Source organism: Nipponia nippon, unplaced genomic scaffold (genome assembly GCF_047370975.1).
Source record: "Nipponia nippon isolate SJK-2023a ecotype South Korea unplaced genomic scaffold, ASM4737097v1 scaffold_7, whole genome shotgun sequence".
NCBI lineage: Eukaryota > Metazoa > Chordata > Aves > Pelecaniformes > Threskiornithidae > Nipponia > Nipponia nippon.
In genome coordinates this window covers 19,430,373-19,447,944 of record NW_028262391.1, presented here as the reverse complement: position 1 = coordinate 19,447,944, position 17,572 = coordinate 19,430,373, and the positions used below count along the sequence as shown (strand labels likewise).

Genomic DNA, 17,572 nt, shown 5'->3' with positions numbered 1-17,572 from the left:
TTTTCACGTATCCCCTAAGAATCACTCCAAGAACTCCATTGGCATAAAGGATGTAGTAGGAGACAGCGAAGGGACTGGCCGCTTTAGAAAAGTTTTGCCTTTGGGTTTTTTGGTTTGGGTTTATTTGAAAGTGAAAGGGAGAATTTAACTCCTATCATTAGATATAATTTGTGCATACCACGTATATGCAGATAAGGAAAAAAAGGCCTAAAGATTGGTTCATTAAATTAGTGATATATATAAAAGTCCATGGAATGATGATGTGTCTGGGGAGAGAAGGAAATTCTTTATGGAAGCAGACCTTGCTAGGAGACTATTTTGATTGAGCTGGAGAAAGTCACAGTTTGGATAGCTCTTAGGCTAAAAAAGGCAAAAAGAGGAAAGAGGGCATACCTGAGAGAGGTAGAGTCTTTATATCAACTGTCTTTATGGCTGATGTCTTAGGTTTTTTATACGTAAGGAGCTTAAATTGCAGATAGAGCAAAGCAGCTGTGAGCATTGTTAGTCCGAGATAGTTATTCTGACCAAATAAAGACAAAATGATTTGCCTTTTCTCCTATGTAGTAATTACATGACTGGAAATGCCTGCAGGACAAAAGGAACTTTCTTTTGTTATCCATTGCTCTCTAATTATGATACCCACCTATGCTCAGTGTATATACTGTTAAATATAAGAATAAAGAATTGTTGAACCTTTAAACCTCCTGCTGGTGTCTAGACCATGGAACTTCATAGGTGTACAACGTCTGAAGATTTCACAGCAAATCTGAGCGAAACTTGAATGAACGGCTTGAAAAACAGTTCAGGCACAGCTGCCGTTTCTGTTGTCGTGATGGGATGGGATGGGTGTTGCAGTTCATTTTCACTTCTGATGCTGTGGCTGGTGAATTGTAACAATTTTTGTTTAGCGCGGAATGACTAAGTGTGAATCACACTTCAGCCAAACAGCTGGCTAACAGATACTCGCGTTCGTGTGCTGTGGCTTCTTGAAGCAGTCTGCAGACGCGAAGGATAGAATTCTTTTATGGTTTTATTGTAAGCTACTGTTTCCTACGTATAGAAAAAAAAAATTGGTAATTTCTTATTTGTTACCAGATTTCAGAGGGCAAGGAAATACTAACAATTTTCAGCTTTCAGTTGTAGAACCGTTTCTAAAGGAATATCATGCTTTCTAATGGGTCTAAATCTTGTAATAAATACCGATATGCATTTACTCTTTCAGGAGCTGGGAAAATTGGAGAAGGACAGTTTGCCGTACAAAGTTAATACGGTTTGGGTATCTTTGTTTGTATGACATGCTCAGAATGGTAAAGCAACGGGTTAGTAAAAGAGAGGATCGAGTATACATACGATAGCAGTCTTCTGCTGCACCAGAACGGTGATAAGTTCATCTCTTTTGTCCATTGACAAGAAGCAATTGGCCTCATTTGCAGCAAAATGAATGTAAGCAAAGGATTTCTAAACATGTAGAGTGTGAACTTTTCTAATAGGCTAGGGATGTTCCGGAATTTCCTCCTTTAGTCTTTTTGGAGCAGGCTAAACAAGTATCTCTAACGGGCTGTCGAGCAGGTAAAGAGTAAATGTTCTTGCCTTAGCGGAGACGGTTGGATTAGGGTCGGTCCTTCACCAAATGATTCCTTACAGGGATCATTTAAGAGCTGTCCGTGGGTGGGCCACTCTGCAAATCCATGTTTTCCTTACCCATGTAACAAGTTAAGGAACGGCTTCTAAATCTGTACAGCATTAATGAGTATGGAATGACCTGTTGGATGACTTTTTAAAATCGTATTTCAAACTAAGTATATATGTACGCAGTTCTACATCCGAGAAGGCTATTGTGTATTCTTTTGCCCACTTAACAGGTGGATCATGTTCTTCTTGAAGAGCTGAAGTCAGCCGTGATGTTAATAATGTAACTCAACTGATTTTGGTAAGGTTTCTCATTTACATCAGCACAAAATGTAATTCAGCAACTTTTGCGAAAATCTTTAAACTATCTGGTGTGCACGGGTCAAACCTCCCGCTTCCATTTTGCCCAGCATTTTGAAAAAAAAATAGAGCCCAGGTCAGAGTGGCCTTGATTCTGGAAAGCTTTGCTGTTCAAAACAGCACTTAAGGACGTGCTTATGGAAACACATACATTATCCCGTACGGGGGCAGGGATAGTACAGGTATGTGTATATTGCTGCGTGTCGGAGGATTCCAGGTCATCGTTTTGCTGCTGGTTAGAGCTGAGGCTTCTGATCGTATTAAAAATAAATTATTCATTCCTTTTTCACTGCCACATGTATCTACAGACCTGAAATCCAGAATGAGCAGTTAGCTTATAAAAATGTATTTTTGTTAACGTATTTAAGTGCAATGAGTAGGGCAGAGGGTAAATGATCAAGGATGCATTTAATTTGGCAGGCGCTGTAGTGATAAAACACTTCTTTAGGCAGGATGCTTCTCAGTTTCTGCACGGCATCATCAGGAGGCATACATTATATATGCAGAGATACAACCTATCTATGTATGACCAGAAGTTCTATAACGTTGGTACCATTCATTGCATCTATTTCACTTTTTACATGCATCTTAAATGTTTAAGCACGGTAAAATTAAAACATTTGGAAATAATAATTTGCTTTAGCATTTTGAAAATACAGTGTGCAAAATCTCACAAGCTACAGGTGCAGCTGCCTCAGAGTAGCCATGTCTAACACAGATTTCTTCCGTTCCCATCAGAATTGTTTTCTGCCTCTGAGAAAGTTTAATCTCCACTAATGAAAACACCTCTGTCTTCATCATGCTGAATTGTGCGAGGAGGAGCATCTACCTACAACAGGAGTGGCATTTGTAATCAGGGCACGGAAGACTATAAATTCTGAAAAAAACCTTGCTTTTCTGTGTACTGAAACGTTGTTTTAGCAAGCTGAACACGATGTTGGTTTGGGGCTCGAGTGCTTCGTGCCAAATATTTCTATAAACCCCTCGGGGGTCATACGCCGTGGTTGTTCGTTACTGTGGTACCTTACTACATATCTTTGTTGAGAAATCGGTTAGAATTTTTGTCTCACTGTTTCGCATTTCTGCTTCACTGAACCTGTGGAAAACATTAAAATATGTGGAGTTTCAAACACCATGCAGCTCAAGGCTGTCATCTTTTGAGAAGCAGTCGAGCGCTGTGGTCAAGCACAAGGTGAGATTTGCTACGAGGTGGTGACAGATGCTGAAGGTTGTCTGCGTTATATTGAGGACCCATGCTTATTTAATGCATTCATTCTAGAATGATAAATGTGGAGTTGTTTTTTTCTTTACACTTATAAAATATCACCTCTGATTGAACTTCCAGTACCTTCTGGAACATCTGGGTGAAGTGACTAGAAAAGGGGAAAGCTGTTAAGTATGAATATGGAGCAGTATCTGTTTGAATGCTGATCATGGTTTTTCTTCCACCTGGCTCGCTTTCCAGCTGGTTAAGGTGGGCGCAGAATTTCAATGGCTGTTTTTGTTGTCTGGTTGGTTTAAAATGCTGATTTCTGAAATAGGATCCAGTCACGCAACAGATCCCCAGTTTGATGAAGCAATTGCTTCACCTGCTGGAAAGTTTTTACCAGAGTTCTTGTCAGAAATTTTTTTATCATTTCGGAGTGAAGGCAGATCAGCTCTGTCCTTGCCTGACTGCTCCACTTCACAGCTGGCTTTGGAGCAGTCCTTTTTCCTGCAAACAACTGTTCCCCATTAGACATCTTCCCCAGGGTCTTGAATGGTTTTTTTCTTTCTTGCCCAGACAGTTGTAATACATGTAAAGCATTAAAACAGAGGTCCTCGTATTTGCAGCCTTTTTCTATATATGGCATGGTTGAATTCAATTAAGTTATTGAAGGATTGCTTGTAAGACCTGAAAAGGCCAGGCTTCAGTCTGGGATGCCAGTGTCAAGTGATGTTATTTACAGCGGTCCACGTGGAACAACAGAAAGTTCGTTCCCTGCTGGATACGGTTTATTTCCTGAATTTGGATCATGGTAGTCCGTAGGGAACTGATGAGGGCTGATGCTGTGGTCTCGCCTGCTGTGCTAGGGAGCTTGCACGCTCATTGGGGACTGGCAGTCTTCAGCTGTGTACCGGGAGCAGAAGGCCCCATGCAGATCAAGTTTAGTTTTTCCTCCATGGGGTGCTTTAAAACTTTAGGTGGATCTTTTTCAAACAAGTAAACAACAACTTGGGTTGATGGATAAAAGGTTTGTTTAATTTGCCTTAAACACAGGCAAAAAATGTGCGGACTGTAAGAATTCTATGGCTTTTGACTCTTTTGATACTGTTTTTGTTTGTTCCTCTGGTGCTTATGAACCAGCCAAAGTAGGAGAGAGTTGTTTGGCTAGGAGTTTACCCTGGAAGAATTCCTGGAACAGTTTTGCTTAAACGTGTTGCACATAATAATGCGGTTCTGGGAATGAGTCTTTAAGCCGTTTTCTGATCTGAGGAATCCAAGGTTAGGAGGAGGCGGAGGTGCTCCAAGGCAGAACAGGCACGCCCCTGAAGGGACGGCAGCCCTTGGAGGACCCGTGCCAGGGCAGGTACTCAAAAGGACTGCAGCCCATGGAGGAGCAATGCCAGAGCACAGGAAAAGAGCAAGAAGGAAGGCGCAGCACAGAGAAACTGCTTTGTACCTGGAACCCACCCCTGGTCCCCGAAGCTCCACACCACCTCTTGCCTCACCGAAGGGACCGAGGGTAACCTGCGGCAATAACAAGGGGGCGGAGAGGAGTCTGGGGTGACGCTGAGCCTGGGCCAGTGGGAGGACCGGTGTTTGAAGGTTTGTCAACTTGTTTCCCAAAACCTGAATCAGTAATTAAATATTTATGCTAATTGGCAATAAATTAAGTTAAATTCCCTGAGTTGAGTCTGTTCAGCCCACAGCAGTACTTGGTAAGTGCTTTTCCTGTCTGTATTGTGACCCACAAGTTTTCTTGCTCTTTTTCCTCCTGTTTTCTCTCCTGTCCTGCCTGGGGCGGGGGACGCAGCTGGGCAGGTGCTTGGCTGCCAGCCAGGGCCAGCTCACCACGGGAGTTCAGCAGCTCCCCGCACGTGATGTTGCCGATGTGACGGCGCACGACAAGCAGGGGACTTGGAGCGGCAGGTCTGGCCTGCGGCAGGTGCCCCTCTTGCGTAGTAACTTGCAAGTTTGGGTCTGCTCACAGGCCCCAGCTAAACACCTTCTCTGTTTGGAGTTTAAGCATCTTTTCTGTTACCTCATTCTGATACCTGTTTTTAGCATGTGAATTGTGGACTTCAAATCTGGAAATTCTACTGTACACAAATGAATTTAAAGTACACTTTAAAAATATCATTTTTACAATACAGCACCATTGTGATAAAATGAGTGATACCCGTTTCCAGTTTTGCTTTAGTCTCTCCCTTTTGACATGCTGTGTATACAGCAAAAGATGAAATTCAGTTCCAAAGACATTTTCAGTATTAGGCCTGTGCATCTCTTTCCCTGTCTTATGAAAAACAGCAAACGAAGCAAAACTGGCCACATTTCTTGACAGCAGGTCAGGGCTCAGGCTGTGCAGTATTTGTCTTCCACGAGTCATCTTCCAAAAATCCTGATGCGGAGGGATGTGACGGAGAGAGGAGAATCTGACAGCTGCCCTGAGGGTTTGCCAGGAGCTCGCACCAGGCACCTTCCCTGCTTCCTAGCCACACGGATGCCGCGGCTTGCTAGGGTGATGGGCGAGCAAGTCTCCTCATTGTAAATCACGGGTTCTGCATTTAATTCCTGGGCAGCTCACCCCAAATGGCTCTAATGCCAATGACCTCCGAGCGTAGCCAGTATAATTTTCTGTGTTGCTATTAATATCCCGCCTGCTGTTCAGGATAAAATTCACTTCTGTGCTGGGCCTACACAAGATCCAAAGCTCTTGAATGCAATAGTAAGGGTAATTTGGACTATAAGGACTAGCACAAGGCCACTGCCTTTAGGAGTGTTTTTACTCATGAACAGTTCCAGCTATTCCTTTTCACGCATAATTTCATAATTAGGTCCCCTATGAATAATTAACCAATTATTTTTCTGCTTATAGTCACTGGACAAATGAATGCAGAATTAAAGCATATGCTGCTTTATACTTTGGTCTGTCTTATTTGCTTTGTAATATTAAGCAATTTATCTGCAATTTCATTTTGAATTGGTACAATATTCCTGACAAATGCCTTACAGAGTCAGCTAAGCATAAAGCAGGAATTTACACACCTATTAAATATTTAACCTATCAATGGTAGCTTAAAAATACATCTTCTATATAACCTGTTCTTGAAGAACATAGTAAAATGTAACTGGCACAAGTGCAAAAACTCTGCATCAAAATAACAGAAAAACATGACTGGTTTACATGATGCTTTTAAATCAAACAAAAGAGCAAGATGGTAAAATGCCAGGAAATGGCTTTTTAAGGTTTCTCTGTGTGATCGTTCAAGTTAGGTGAACACAGATCCAGTTCCAAAATTCCATTTTATTCCATCTTACTTGTCTTCAACTTGTCTTATTATGACAAAGCTTGCGATAACATAGTGTAGAAGGTTTTCTTTATTGTTTACCTAAGTGCAGTTAGTACCAAAAGCCCCACTGTAAATATTTCCAGCAAAGCTTCTCCGGGGAGTTTCTAACCTGAAAAGAGGCTGAGCTGCCGGTGAGTACTGTCAGGAAAGGCTCATAAATGAGACCTGAATGTGGAATTACCTAAATCCACTGAGGAAATGGGGCCATCCCCTGAGGAAGTGGGGTATTTGTCTGCTACTGTGAACATCAGCTGAAGCTGCCAGCCCGTTGTGGTTTTAGCTGTGGCCTTTTTGGAAATACAGTTTGCACACCTTAAAGAACAGGTGGCTAAGGCATGGTGCTCCTCTCGACAGGCCGCTTTCTTCTCGCAGGAGTAAGCTCCGAAGCTGCTGAGCACCTTGCGGATTCGAGACGTTGGTTTTTACTTCAAACCAGAAAGCCAGTCTCGCCTGCGTGTGGGATGCTGCCTGAAGCAAGAGGGGATTAAATTCTTTCATACAGTTCAACGGTAGGGATTAGCCCCTCCTCAAAAGACTGCGTGGCGTGCCAGACCTGCAGCGTGCAGCTGGGATTGCTGAAGAGTGAACCGAGAGGTGTGCCCTGTCCCGGTGGCCTGCAAGGACCAAAGGGGAAACGTTCCCCCAGACAGGTGGGGAGCGGGACGCGTCCCAGCAGGGCTCCCGCCCCTTCCCCAGGGGAAAGAGCAGCAGAGCTAGTTGGCCGTAAGCACAGCAGATCAGAGAGGTCTGGCTGGTTTTGTCAGAAGGAAGTTGCACAGTCTGATGTATTTACACTTGAGTGGATTTACCCTCTGACTATTTTATTTTCCTCTGGCCGAGACTGGAATGTCTGTCTTTCCTGCTCTTTGAGTTTGTGTATCCAACTTTTAAATTGGCTGATCAGCCTGTTGTGGTGGTTTCAGGGGGAGTTTTCTTTGAATTAGGACTCTTGGACGTGGATCTCGGTTTCCCTGAAAATCCGTTTGCTGGGGGCACCTCTCTTAGTGAACACAAATTGAAAGGAAAAGTGCTGGAAAAAACATTTTATTCCATTCTAGTAAAACGTAGCTTATTTAAGTGGTAAAAGGAGCATTTGTGGCCCTTCCGCGCATGATGAACTCTCCATTTGTAATCTGTGTTTTCAGTAGTTTCACCACGATTCAAATATGTGTTTAATAGTTCTGGTTTTATAGCTGAATGAATGGAGGTATAAATGTGTGTTAACTTTTTCAAAAGGTGATTAGTGCTTTGGCTTATAAACATTTTGACAATCAATGCTTTAAAAAATAAAAAGCATCTCTAGAGCTATGATTCCATAAGGACCTTAAAGGTGGTGGTTCTTTTTTTGGTGGTGTATTTACAAAAAAAGAAGCAAAAAATGAACAAAATTTATTAGCTTCCAGTCTAGACAATTGTCCTAACACTTCTTATATTCATCACTCAGATAAGTTCACCCATTTTATCGCCATGCTACTGTTTCTTTTCAATTAATATTAGAAACTGCTTTGTTTCTTCAGCTACTTGGATTGGAGCTTAATAATTAACTGCTCTTAGAAATTAATTGCGAATATAAATATAGCTTTTTAAGGATTCGTCATCTCAGCTAATTTTATTTTCTTACATAATCTGCTGTTAAATGGATCTGCAACTTTTTGTTGCTTATAAAAGCCCAGTTAATGGTTCTTTTGCAGTTTGATTCAGTACTGCAATGGTAAAAGACTTTGATCCTCATTGTTTTTATTATGAGGGGTTTTTTTAACAATTACATTTTCCCCTTCCCTTGGAAACAGCATGTGCAAGTTTCTGTAGCTTGGGAAATTCAGCTATAGGGCTTTAAGACATTGGTATGTTTGCACATCTGTATCTGTAAAGATAAATATTTATAATATGCCATATAAACGCACATACTCTTCCTGTTGTAAATGCCATTTCTGGTAGGAAATCCATTGTCTTTCACAACCAGTATGGTTTCCTTGGTATTCCCGCCTTGATTCAACCCTCCTAGCTCACCTTGGTACCTGTATATTATGACAGTGGACTCCAATGTGACAGAGTTTCATTTTTTTGAATTAAGTTGTTTACACTAGATTTTACTACCTGTAGATGTGTGTACATGGGTGGATGAGGCTCAACAGATCTTTCGTCTTTCAGTCTTATAATCCATTCAAACAAAAAGAACAGTGCTGCATGCTTTCAAATATATTCAAATATTAAATACTGTTTAAACCTTTAGCACGTTGTTCATCCTTACGCAAGCCTCACTGTAGCTGTTCGTTCTTGTTTCGCTTGTTAGCCATGCTTCATGCATACCTGGCATCTACTGATTTTTTTCCTCTGCTCTCGTCCTTCTTTAAGAGTTCCTGACAGGGGGGCTGACGCAAACTGCAATTCGGGCATCACGGTTGTTAGCCAGAAACTGTATTCATTAGCAAAAAATTGACACGTTCCCCGCTGGCCCTGGCATTCGATGAATGGTGCTGATCTGAAGTCTTCTAGGCAACTTCCAGGTGACATAAGGGACTGTCCACCACCCTGATCACCAGATCCAGTGTGCTGGAAAGAACAATGAAAGAACTTGATAACTGTGCATGAAAAAATTATGTTGATCTGTCTTTTTTTGACTTTATTTGCTTTTAACTGTGCTATTTTTGGTGATCTTAAGTCAGAGTAAGCTTCCTTTGCTGGGGAAAATCTTAATTTGCTCTGTAATGAGTTAATCTCAAATGTCTAGAGCCAGCTGACTTATTTTTCTGGTATTTATCAAACTGAAGAGTACTCCAGGTTGATTATAGACAATGCTGTTATCTAAACTTCTCCAAGTGTAACTAGAGGATGGCATTAAAAAGACCTGGGCCTCTAATTCTGAAAAGTGTGTCTTTGTACACGAAAATCCCATAGTTTATTAAAGACAAGCAAGCAAAATCTTTGTAATTTTAAGAGATGTGTAGCTTAAGGCTATGACTTTAGTGTATACAGCTACAGCCGAGTTCTGCAATTTGGAACTCGCCCTCGTCTTGTTTCTTTTTGTGAATCTTCCTTTTTAATGTTTGCTAGACATTGGATAGTTTACTTTTCAGAGCTAAAAATCTTTGAACCTCTGGAATGCAAGAGCTGTATGAAAGAAACTTCTATAAATGATCACGTGCCCAGACTCTTACCATCAAAAAAGAATATCCTATCCAAAGACTCCTCCAGTTCACTGGGCAGGGAGGAATTGACTGATCTTGGCTGTGAACTGCTACCGCTTGGGCCGGGGCCTCGCATACAGCACATCTGCTTATGTATGGCTGTATTTCTTCTTCAGAGAGTGGCATCATTGGTAAAGGAGCAGCACTTGACAACCAGTAAGACTTATCATTTCGACTGGCATAGTAACAAACTTGGTTGATATTACAGTAAGCAAAGGGCATGGTATTAAACACAGGAAGACAAGATCCTGCCAGACCTGAAAATAATAACAAATGATGAAAATTACTCCACTTCTTGCTAGGTAAGCTGAAAATAGTATTCTGGCCAATGTTGCCGCAAAACTATATATCTTAACAGGAGTTACATTATTCACAGATCTTAAACCTCCCGGGCTCTTTACCAAAATCGCTAGTTATATTGAAAATTGAGAGATTTTTTTTTTACCAATAAGTATCTTCCTCTGACCAATAATATCTAATTGGGTCACAATCCAGTCTTTAAAGATGATATGGTTTGTCACCATGGGAAACAGTTATGATAACAAATTTCTTAGCTGTGCCAACGCTGAAAAATAAATTAGACACGAGGTGGTGGCTGGTTTAAAAGAAGATCAGCTATTTACAAACTCATTAGGAGCAGTGAGAAACCAAATGCCAATGCGGATAAATAGAAAATTTTTGTAAAGTACGACAAGCCGTTGCTACCAGTGCATTGAGCTGAAATCTCAGCAGCTGTTCTCATCAGGCAGACATCAGTGGGAATCAAGAAGTGCCTAGTGCATACTTCAGCGGTGAAGTTCTTCTTCCAGAACTGAATTTAGAACAGTTTCATGATGACCTATTTAGTTAACAATAATAATCACTGCATGTATGTTCCGCCTTGAACTTTGTGTGTGATGTATTATGTCTTTAATGCCCCAAAACCCTAATACCGCCTCTAAAGACATACGACATTTCTGTACAGAAGCCAGTTTTGTTTATCACTGATAATATTCCATTCCAGTACTAATAAAGCATCTGGAGTAGCCTGAGTAGGGAAAATGCCTGCAAAAAGAACACACTGGTCACAGGAAACAAGGACTTTATTTTCTTTGAATCTTATTTTCACTGCTGTTATAAGGCATTCTGTTACCAACTGGCTCTCCTGGGGAATGCCAAGCACACAATAGTGAAAACATTTCAAAACAGCACTGCTGTACTAAAAATATCTCTTTTTATTGCTCTTTTAAACACTTCTTTTTTTGTCCAGCTTATTAGGTCCTTGATCTTTCCTCCTAGGAGACTTCTATGCCTCTTGTATAACAAGTCAACAAGAATTTAGGAAACTACTTCTGTGCAAATGGCTGCCAATCAGTTTCTCAGGCTGCAAGTCAGGCAGTTTATTTAGACAGCTAATTTTAGTCAGAATTGTAGAAAAATGACCCAAGACACCAAAAGGAGCTGTCTTTGGGAGAAATTTGGCTCTGTCTTTTCCAAAAAAATGCTAGCTTCTGACTCTTAAAAGCACACAATTCTGGTGGACACAAGATGCATCGTTTTATTTGTAAAGCTTATGTACACTATCCAACTGTAACCACTGAACTTAACCAGCTCTTTTTCCCAAGCTGTCTCAACAGTAAAAAGGAGCAGATCCTCCATGGAGTTATTTGAGAGTGGCCAAATGAGATTCCTGATCTAGGAAAATCTCTCCAGTGAGTTCAAAGACAGCCTAAAATGACTAGTCAGGATGAGTGAAATAAACCACTCACCTCTCCGACTGCTATTAAAAATTACTTAGAGGTAGAAATACTTTTTTCATTCAACTGCGCAGCAGCAGAAAGCCGTTTTAAATAGGTCACATAATAGGGCAGCGTAACCAAATTCATTATAATTGGTGTAAATTAGTTTTGAGTCTGTAGAAAATAAATAATTGATGATTCTCTAGTGTGCTCCATTTAACTTGCCTTTCATTGTACAGATCACACCATATCAGACCTTAACTGGAGAGCAATGATGTACTACAACACATACCAAGATCTTGATTATGAGCTTTCTCTTGTCCTTCCAGGTAGAGCAGACTATAGCCAGTCCATAATTTTGGCATCCCTTGTGGACAGAGTGGTTCTCTGTCCGACTGACTGTGAAGGACGAGCAAGAATCCACTTGCAGATCTAACATGGGGGCCTGGTGGTCCTGGGATACCGGTCTGGCCAGGTGGACCTTATACGTAGGAGAAAAGGTAAAATAAATTTACTTGTATGAACACATAGCTAGTGTGAACTTCTATTTTTTACTATATTTAAGTGTTTGGCGAGGGGTTCCTGACTGAATATAATACAACTTCACAGGTTGTCACGGGCAATAAAGACAGCAGTGGACTCATGTTATCCTTCTTATGGGAGAGAAATGAACTAGATTGCCACTGAATGCTTGACAGTTGGCTTTTCTGTTGTGCCTCGGTCCTGTGCTGTATGGATTAAGAAATGAACTGAGGTGGGCAATGATTTCTCAGACTTACTCACTGGGATGGCTTGTCTGGACTGAATTTCAATCTCTGCAGTAACAGTCGATGCCCTTTCCTCACATATGTATTAAACCATTAATTTATTAAACAGCAGTCACAGTTAAAATACAATTTTAATTACTCACAGACAGTTGCACCATTAGCCCTGACTCAGAAATGCATACCTATTGATATATGGTGTTTAAGCATGTGTGGTTAATTGCCTTTCTGGTTAATAATGGATGCTGCGATAAATTTTTTTCCGATAGGTCTTTTTATGTGTTATGAAATGATTCACAAATGTCACTATCAGTGCTTGAACTGAGAGGGGGAAAGAAGTGGTGTGGTATCTCAGGCTAGAGGTGGATGTATCCATGTGTGAATTGGGGGAGTAGAGAGAAAAGTTAGGCTGTGCATCATCTCACACGTCTCTCACCCAAAAGTCATGTTCCGTTCTTACCTTGTGGCCCGGCATATCCTTGCTCTCCTCTATTCCCCTGGTCACCTGGCGGTCCAGGTGCCCCAGGTAAACCATCTTGACCTGGCAGGCCACGTGACCCTTCTTCACCTTTTCTTCCTAGATAAATACAAAGTATGCACTTTCCCTTCATATGGCTGCATTTAAAAGTTATACATTTTCCAAACATACACAGCATGCAAAGGGCCAGTCAGCAGAACTGACAGAGAGGTGCAGAACTGCTCTCTGCTGGGAATTCTCTTCACAACTTATTCACCTTGTGACCACGGCAGTAGCTCAGAAGCACGACTTTAGTCTGCTGATAAGGTTTTATGTCCTCTCTACAGAACTTGTGTGATTTACAGTTGAAATCAAAGCACTAACAACCATTATCATGACAAGCCTCTTGCAGAATTGCCATCAGTATCTGTACCGTGTAATGAGTTATAACTCATCCTGTGGCAGGCCTTCAGCTTTTAGAACCCAATTCGGCAAAGCCTTTAAACATGTACTGAACTTCCTGTGAAGTAATGCATATATTGGAGTGCTTACAGAACAGGGAGGGACTGCAGGATTGGACTACATCCAGTGGGGAAGGGTAAAGACATTTTTAGACTCCTGATGGCCTCGCCTTTTTATATTTTTCATATATACATGCATTTTTATACATTAGCAGATAACAAGGTGTGGCCTTGTTACAGTGTGACCGTAAAAGATGGGTCTCATATGCAGGGCACAGATAGTGATGGTCCTGTTCACTGGCTGCTTTAAACACAATCTGAATTGAATGAAGTTACACTTGTCAGGTATTACTGCACTCAGCAGTGTTCTTCCTCTTTTGGTAAAAGATGAGCACTGGTAGTGGTACTCAGATGAGTATGTTTCTCTAGCACCATGGTTGTTTCTCATTAGTGGTGTGTGTTTCATTCCTTGCAAATTTTGCTATTTAACCTGCAGACTGAGTAACTCAAGGCTGTCTCGCAACATTCAAAATTTCCCTATGTTACTTTTTATTAGATTCATTGAGAAAATTTAAACTAGTCAAAACAATTTAACAGCTTTCCAGTGTTGGTTGCATAGTTATTTTGCTAAAGCTCAAGTACGCTGAAGTTTTAGTAATATGCATTCTTTTGCCAGTAAAACCCCCAGTTTGCCTTCCAAGCTGGGAGAAAATTGGAATCCTGCTATCTTAATGAAAGGAAAAGCATTAGTAAGCGTTTCTTTCATAAAACCAGTGAGAGTATGTATCATTGTATCATCTGGTTTTACAGAAACTGTTTTAATGACGTATATAATGGAAACACAGCAATTCAACCTCAGAAACACCTTTTAGTTGGTAAATTAATTAAGATATGTAAAACTAGATAGTTCGCTGAAAATTGCCTTGTGTTCACTTTCATGAAGGGAATGACTACTGCAGGGAATCTCCTAGGAGAAATGCATGCATCTTCTCTCTGCAGACATTGGATGTCCAGTGCAGTCATTGCAGCAAACTTTGATTTCCCAAGTACGAAATATCTAAAATCACGTGAGGGATTCCACTACCTAAACTGAAGACACCACATTTAGACACAACCTAAACTGAAGACACTACATAGACACGCTATGCTATATTTCTATGAAGATGGCCACTCTGTAAGAATCATCAGTGTCAGCATCACCCTTGTTTTCTTTTTATCTATCAGAAGAATGTTTCAGTCTTTCACCACCTCTTTTATAAGATCTCTTTGGTCGGTTTTCTTTTGTGGTAACTTTTTCGTGTTCTAACAGATAAAAAGTGCCATTGTAGCTAGCTCTCTGACTTCAGTGTCCTTTTAGGACTTTGGTTAGCAGAACTTTGTGATTCATTATTGCCAAATTTTAAAGCATGTATATTTTTAGCATCCTCCAAATATAACCTGTCCAAATGATAGGAGTGGTTTGAGGCATTGCTTTTTCATTTGTTGGTAAAAAGGAAAAACACCATTTGAAGAACTCTTTTCTCAACAGTGCCTGATGCTTTTGCCCTTCCTGGCCTAGGAAAAGGGGATGCAGTGCAGGCAGGCTCAAGCAGCCTGGTTCAGCTATATTGATCCATCATCCTCAGCATTAACCAGCCCACTACTGTTTCTGGAGACTGTTTAAGGGGAAGAGACACAGTAGAACATAGAGGAGTAACACTGACACTCTGAGCCTTTTCAATTGGTTGTCTAAATGGCTAAAACAGATACCCAAGCTTTCAAAACACAAGCTTACCTTGGGGTCCAGGGTGGCCTGTGGGCCCTGGTAATCCTACAGAGCCATCGTCTCCTCTTTGCCCTGCTTCCCCAGGAGGCCCTGGGATTGCAGGGCATGAATCATCTATTTTTCCTGGTTCACCAGGGTCACCTGGAATGTGTAACAGGAAAGTAAATTAGACAGAAGATTGGCTAATAGCTCCCATGGGAAAAATCAACATAACTGTTAGCTGGTTTTGCTATTCAAGTGTATACTTTAAGTATTTTAAAATCTTGAATTATTGAGTCTTACTGCTTTTCATTTTACTCTTGGTCTTTTAGCACAGCATTTAACAGCATGGCAAGCATGTGTTAGCAAGTATATGCTAGCTGATATGTTTCAAATATTTGGTGTACAGTTTCTGTCTTAATATGCCCCAAACTGATTTAAGTTAAAGCCTAAAGTCTACCGAGCTTCAGTGCAAACACCTTAGCACATGTGAAGACGTACAGTACTTTGCCTATTCTGTAGCTGCAAAACCATCAATAAGCAGGCCAAAGAAGCTAACCCACAATATCCATTTAAAAGAATTATAATAATAAAAAATAAAGAATGGCCACATTTTATGTATTGAAAGTTACTGGGAGCTATTGGCTATTTGCATTTTGGAACAAAATCAGAATCGGATCAATTTAGTCAGATTAAGAGTTCAGTGTTTGTAGTAATCCAGTGTTAGGATTCAAGCTTTTGCTAAGTTTTTGGTTAGAAAGCATCTTGTGTGACAACAAAAACCAAAATGATAATTTGAAACAAGTGTGTTTTACAGGTCTGACGTCATAGCATGAGACTTCTCAATGTAGCATTATCATGATATCTGTCTGCTTGGAAGTGCTAGCTATTTATGTGAAAAATCTATTAGAACTATGTTGTTGTAGCGGTATCTACTGTTCCTACCAGCCAAGCCAAGAATACCTTCTAGTAAGAGTGCAATGTATCTATGCAGAAGGAAGCCCACATGAAAAGAACACTAATCAATAGTCATGAACCTACCTATGAAACCTGAAGGATTTCAGGAAGGAAAGCAGATTGCGGCCATTGTGGTGCAGGTAGAAACAAGTTTCAGGCATGTAAATTAGAGTAAAGAATGGAATGAGAACTGAAATCACTTACATGAGGTGACATTAGAAACAAATACATAGTTCAGAAATTTTTACGCGTCAAATGAGAAATCAAGTTGGGTTTTTTTCTGAGATTGTTTAAGTTGTCTGTATGCAAGTAAACGTTAGTAAGATTATATATGAACAGAAAGATTACAGTTAAAATTGAGTGACAATGAGCAACAGGTTCGTAAGTACCTGTGGGACCTCTGGGACCAGGTTTTCCCGGAAAACCTTGGTCTCCCGGTTGTCCTATAGCACCAGGTGGACCTTGTGGTCCATGGATTCCCATAGGACCTGGAAAGCAAGCAGTTGTGCAGTTACATGTGGTTGCATTCCAAGAAGGTGAACACATAAATAAGATGAAGTCTGGCTGCTTGAGTAACAAAAAATGCTTGGGACAGCTCAACTCTGCTGTCTCCCAGAAAGAAATGCACATTTTCCTCTTCTCTCCCTGGTCTTGAACTGACTTAAAATTTATGACTTTTCTTTTTGTAGAGATTGGAAGGGATTGGTATAGACACACACAATGTGTGGAAGAAGCAGAGTATCTAGATTCCTGTTTTCAAACTAAAAAATCTGTTGAAAGCCCAAAGCTATTGATACGGCGCAGATGTGAGACTCTGTGTTAGTTCAAACACATCTGCATCTTCTGTAGTTTCTCATGACCCCTGCAGAGAGGTCAAGGTTTGCTTTATCTGGCAGACTCAAAAGTTTTACTGCCTCATTCTCAGGTTGGTAGGGGAGTCATCCAACAAGTTGTTGGAAGCAGTATATGTGAATCTGGCTCTACTCTGACCTTCTACCCCAGCCCTATGTAATCTGTAGGTAACAAGGCAGAGCTACAAAATGTCCAGCCTACCTCTCCTGCCTGGCTCAGCCTCCAATGGCAATCCCCTGTGCCCAAGGCTCACTTGCAGAGGGCTGGGCACAAGTGCACACGCGAGTTAAAAACATCTCAGATCATACCCTTTGGGCCTCTTCTTCCTTGGTTCCCTGGAAGACCTCTGGCTCCTTGTTGCCCTCGCTGCCCAGGATTACCTGGTGCCCCTCGAATACCGGTATCACCTGGATCTCCTCGTACAAAGATAGTCTCTCCAGGAGGACCAGGATTCCCAGGCTGACCTATGGTAAAAGAACTTCATTCTTAATATATGCACGAAGTATAAACATCCAAAAATAGCCATGTTCCATTGTGTTTTTTGCTTTTGGGTTTTTTCCCTGGGACCTAGGACAGCCCTTGCATATTTTTGGAAATATCAGCATTAGCCTTTGTCCAAGGCATTGTAAGGAAGGCAATAATAGGAATAGCTCCCAAAACTATGTAGATTTTGTGCAAGCAAAAGGTGGCAAGTTAATGTTACGTGCACTGAGACACTCCTTCTCTATATTTATTATAGTGTGGCTTACCCTTCCAATCTCCATCTCGTTTCCCAACAGGAAGGAAGTCTTCGTACTGGGTAAGGAAGGGTTCAGATAATACTTCATGTAAGGGATCATAACAACTTGAAAGAGCTCCATTTGAGGACCAGAATCTATAGGAATTGAT

General features: G+C 41.0%; 2 protein-coding genes across 4 annotated transcripts in view; one reads left to right on the top strand and one right to left on the bottom strand.

The window, feature by feature from the left end:
• RHBDD1 (rhomboid domain containing 1) overlaps positions 1 to 17,572 on the top strand; it is a 108,978-nt gene that overhangs the window by 54,403 nt on the left and 37,003 nt on the right. Inside the window, exon 9 of one of the 3 annotated variants that reach the window (XM_087739762.1) lies at positions 11,779 to 11,913. The exons of the other annotated variants lie outside the window; for them this stretch is intronic. The gene's annotated coding sequence lies outside the window, so the exon portion shown is untranslated. Of the gene's footprint in view, positions 1 to 11,778; positions 11,914 to 17,572 lie in introns of those variants that run through there. 3 annotated transcript variants of the gene reach the window in all.
• Positions 6,478 to 17,572, bottom strand: part of COL4A4 (collagen type IV alpha 4 chain) — a 79,436-nt gene continuing 68,341 nt past the window's right edge. Inside the window, exons 41-47 of the mRNA XM_087739737.1 lie at positions 16,993 to 17,148; positions 16,222 to 16,320; positions 14,906 to 15,037; positions 12,674 to 12,790; positions 11,742 to 11,930; positions 9,702 to 9,988; positions 6,478 to 9,096 (exon numbers count right to left, since the gene is read on the bottom strand). Coding sequence (XP_087595863.1) covers positions 8,833 to 9,096; positions 9,702 to 9,988; positions 11,742 to 11,930; positions 12,674 to 12,790; positions 14,906 to 15,037; positions 16,222 to 16,320; positions 16,993 to 17,148 — 1,244 coding nt within the window. The 3' untranslated portion in view covers positions 6,478 to 8,832. The remainder of the gene's footprint in view (positions 9,097 to 9,701; positions 9,989 to 11,741; positions 11,931 to 12,673; positions 12,791 to 14,905; positions 15,038 to 16,221; positions 16,321 to 16,992; positions 17,149 to 17,572) is intronic.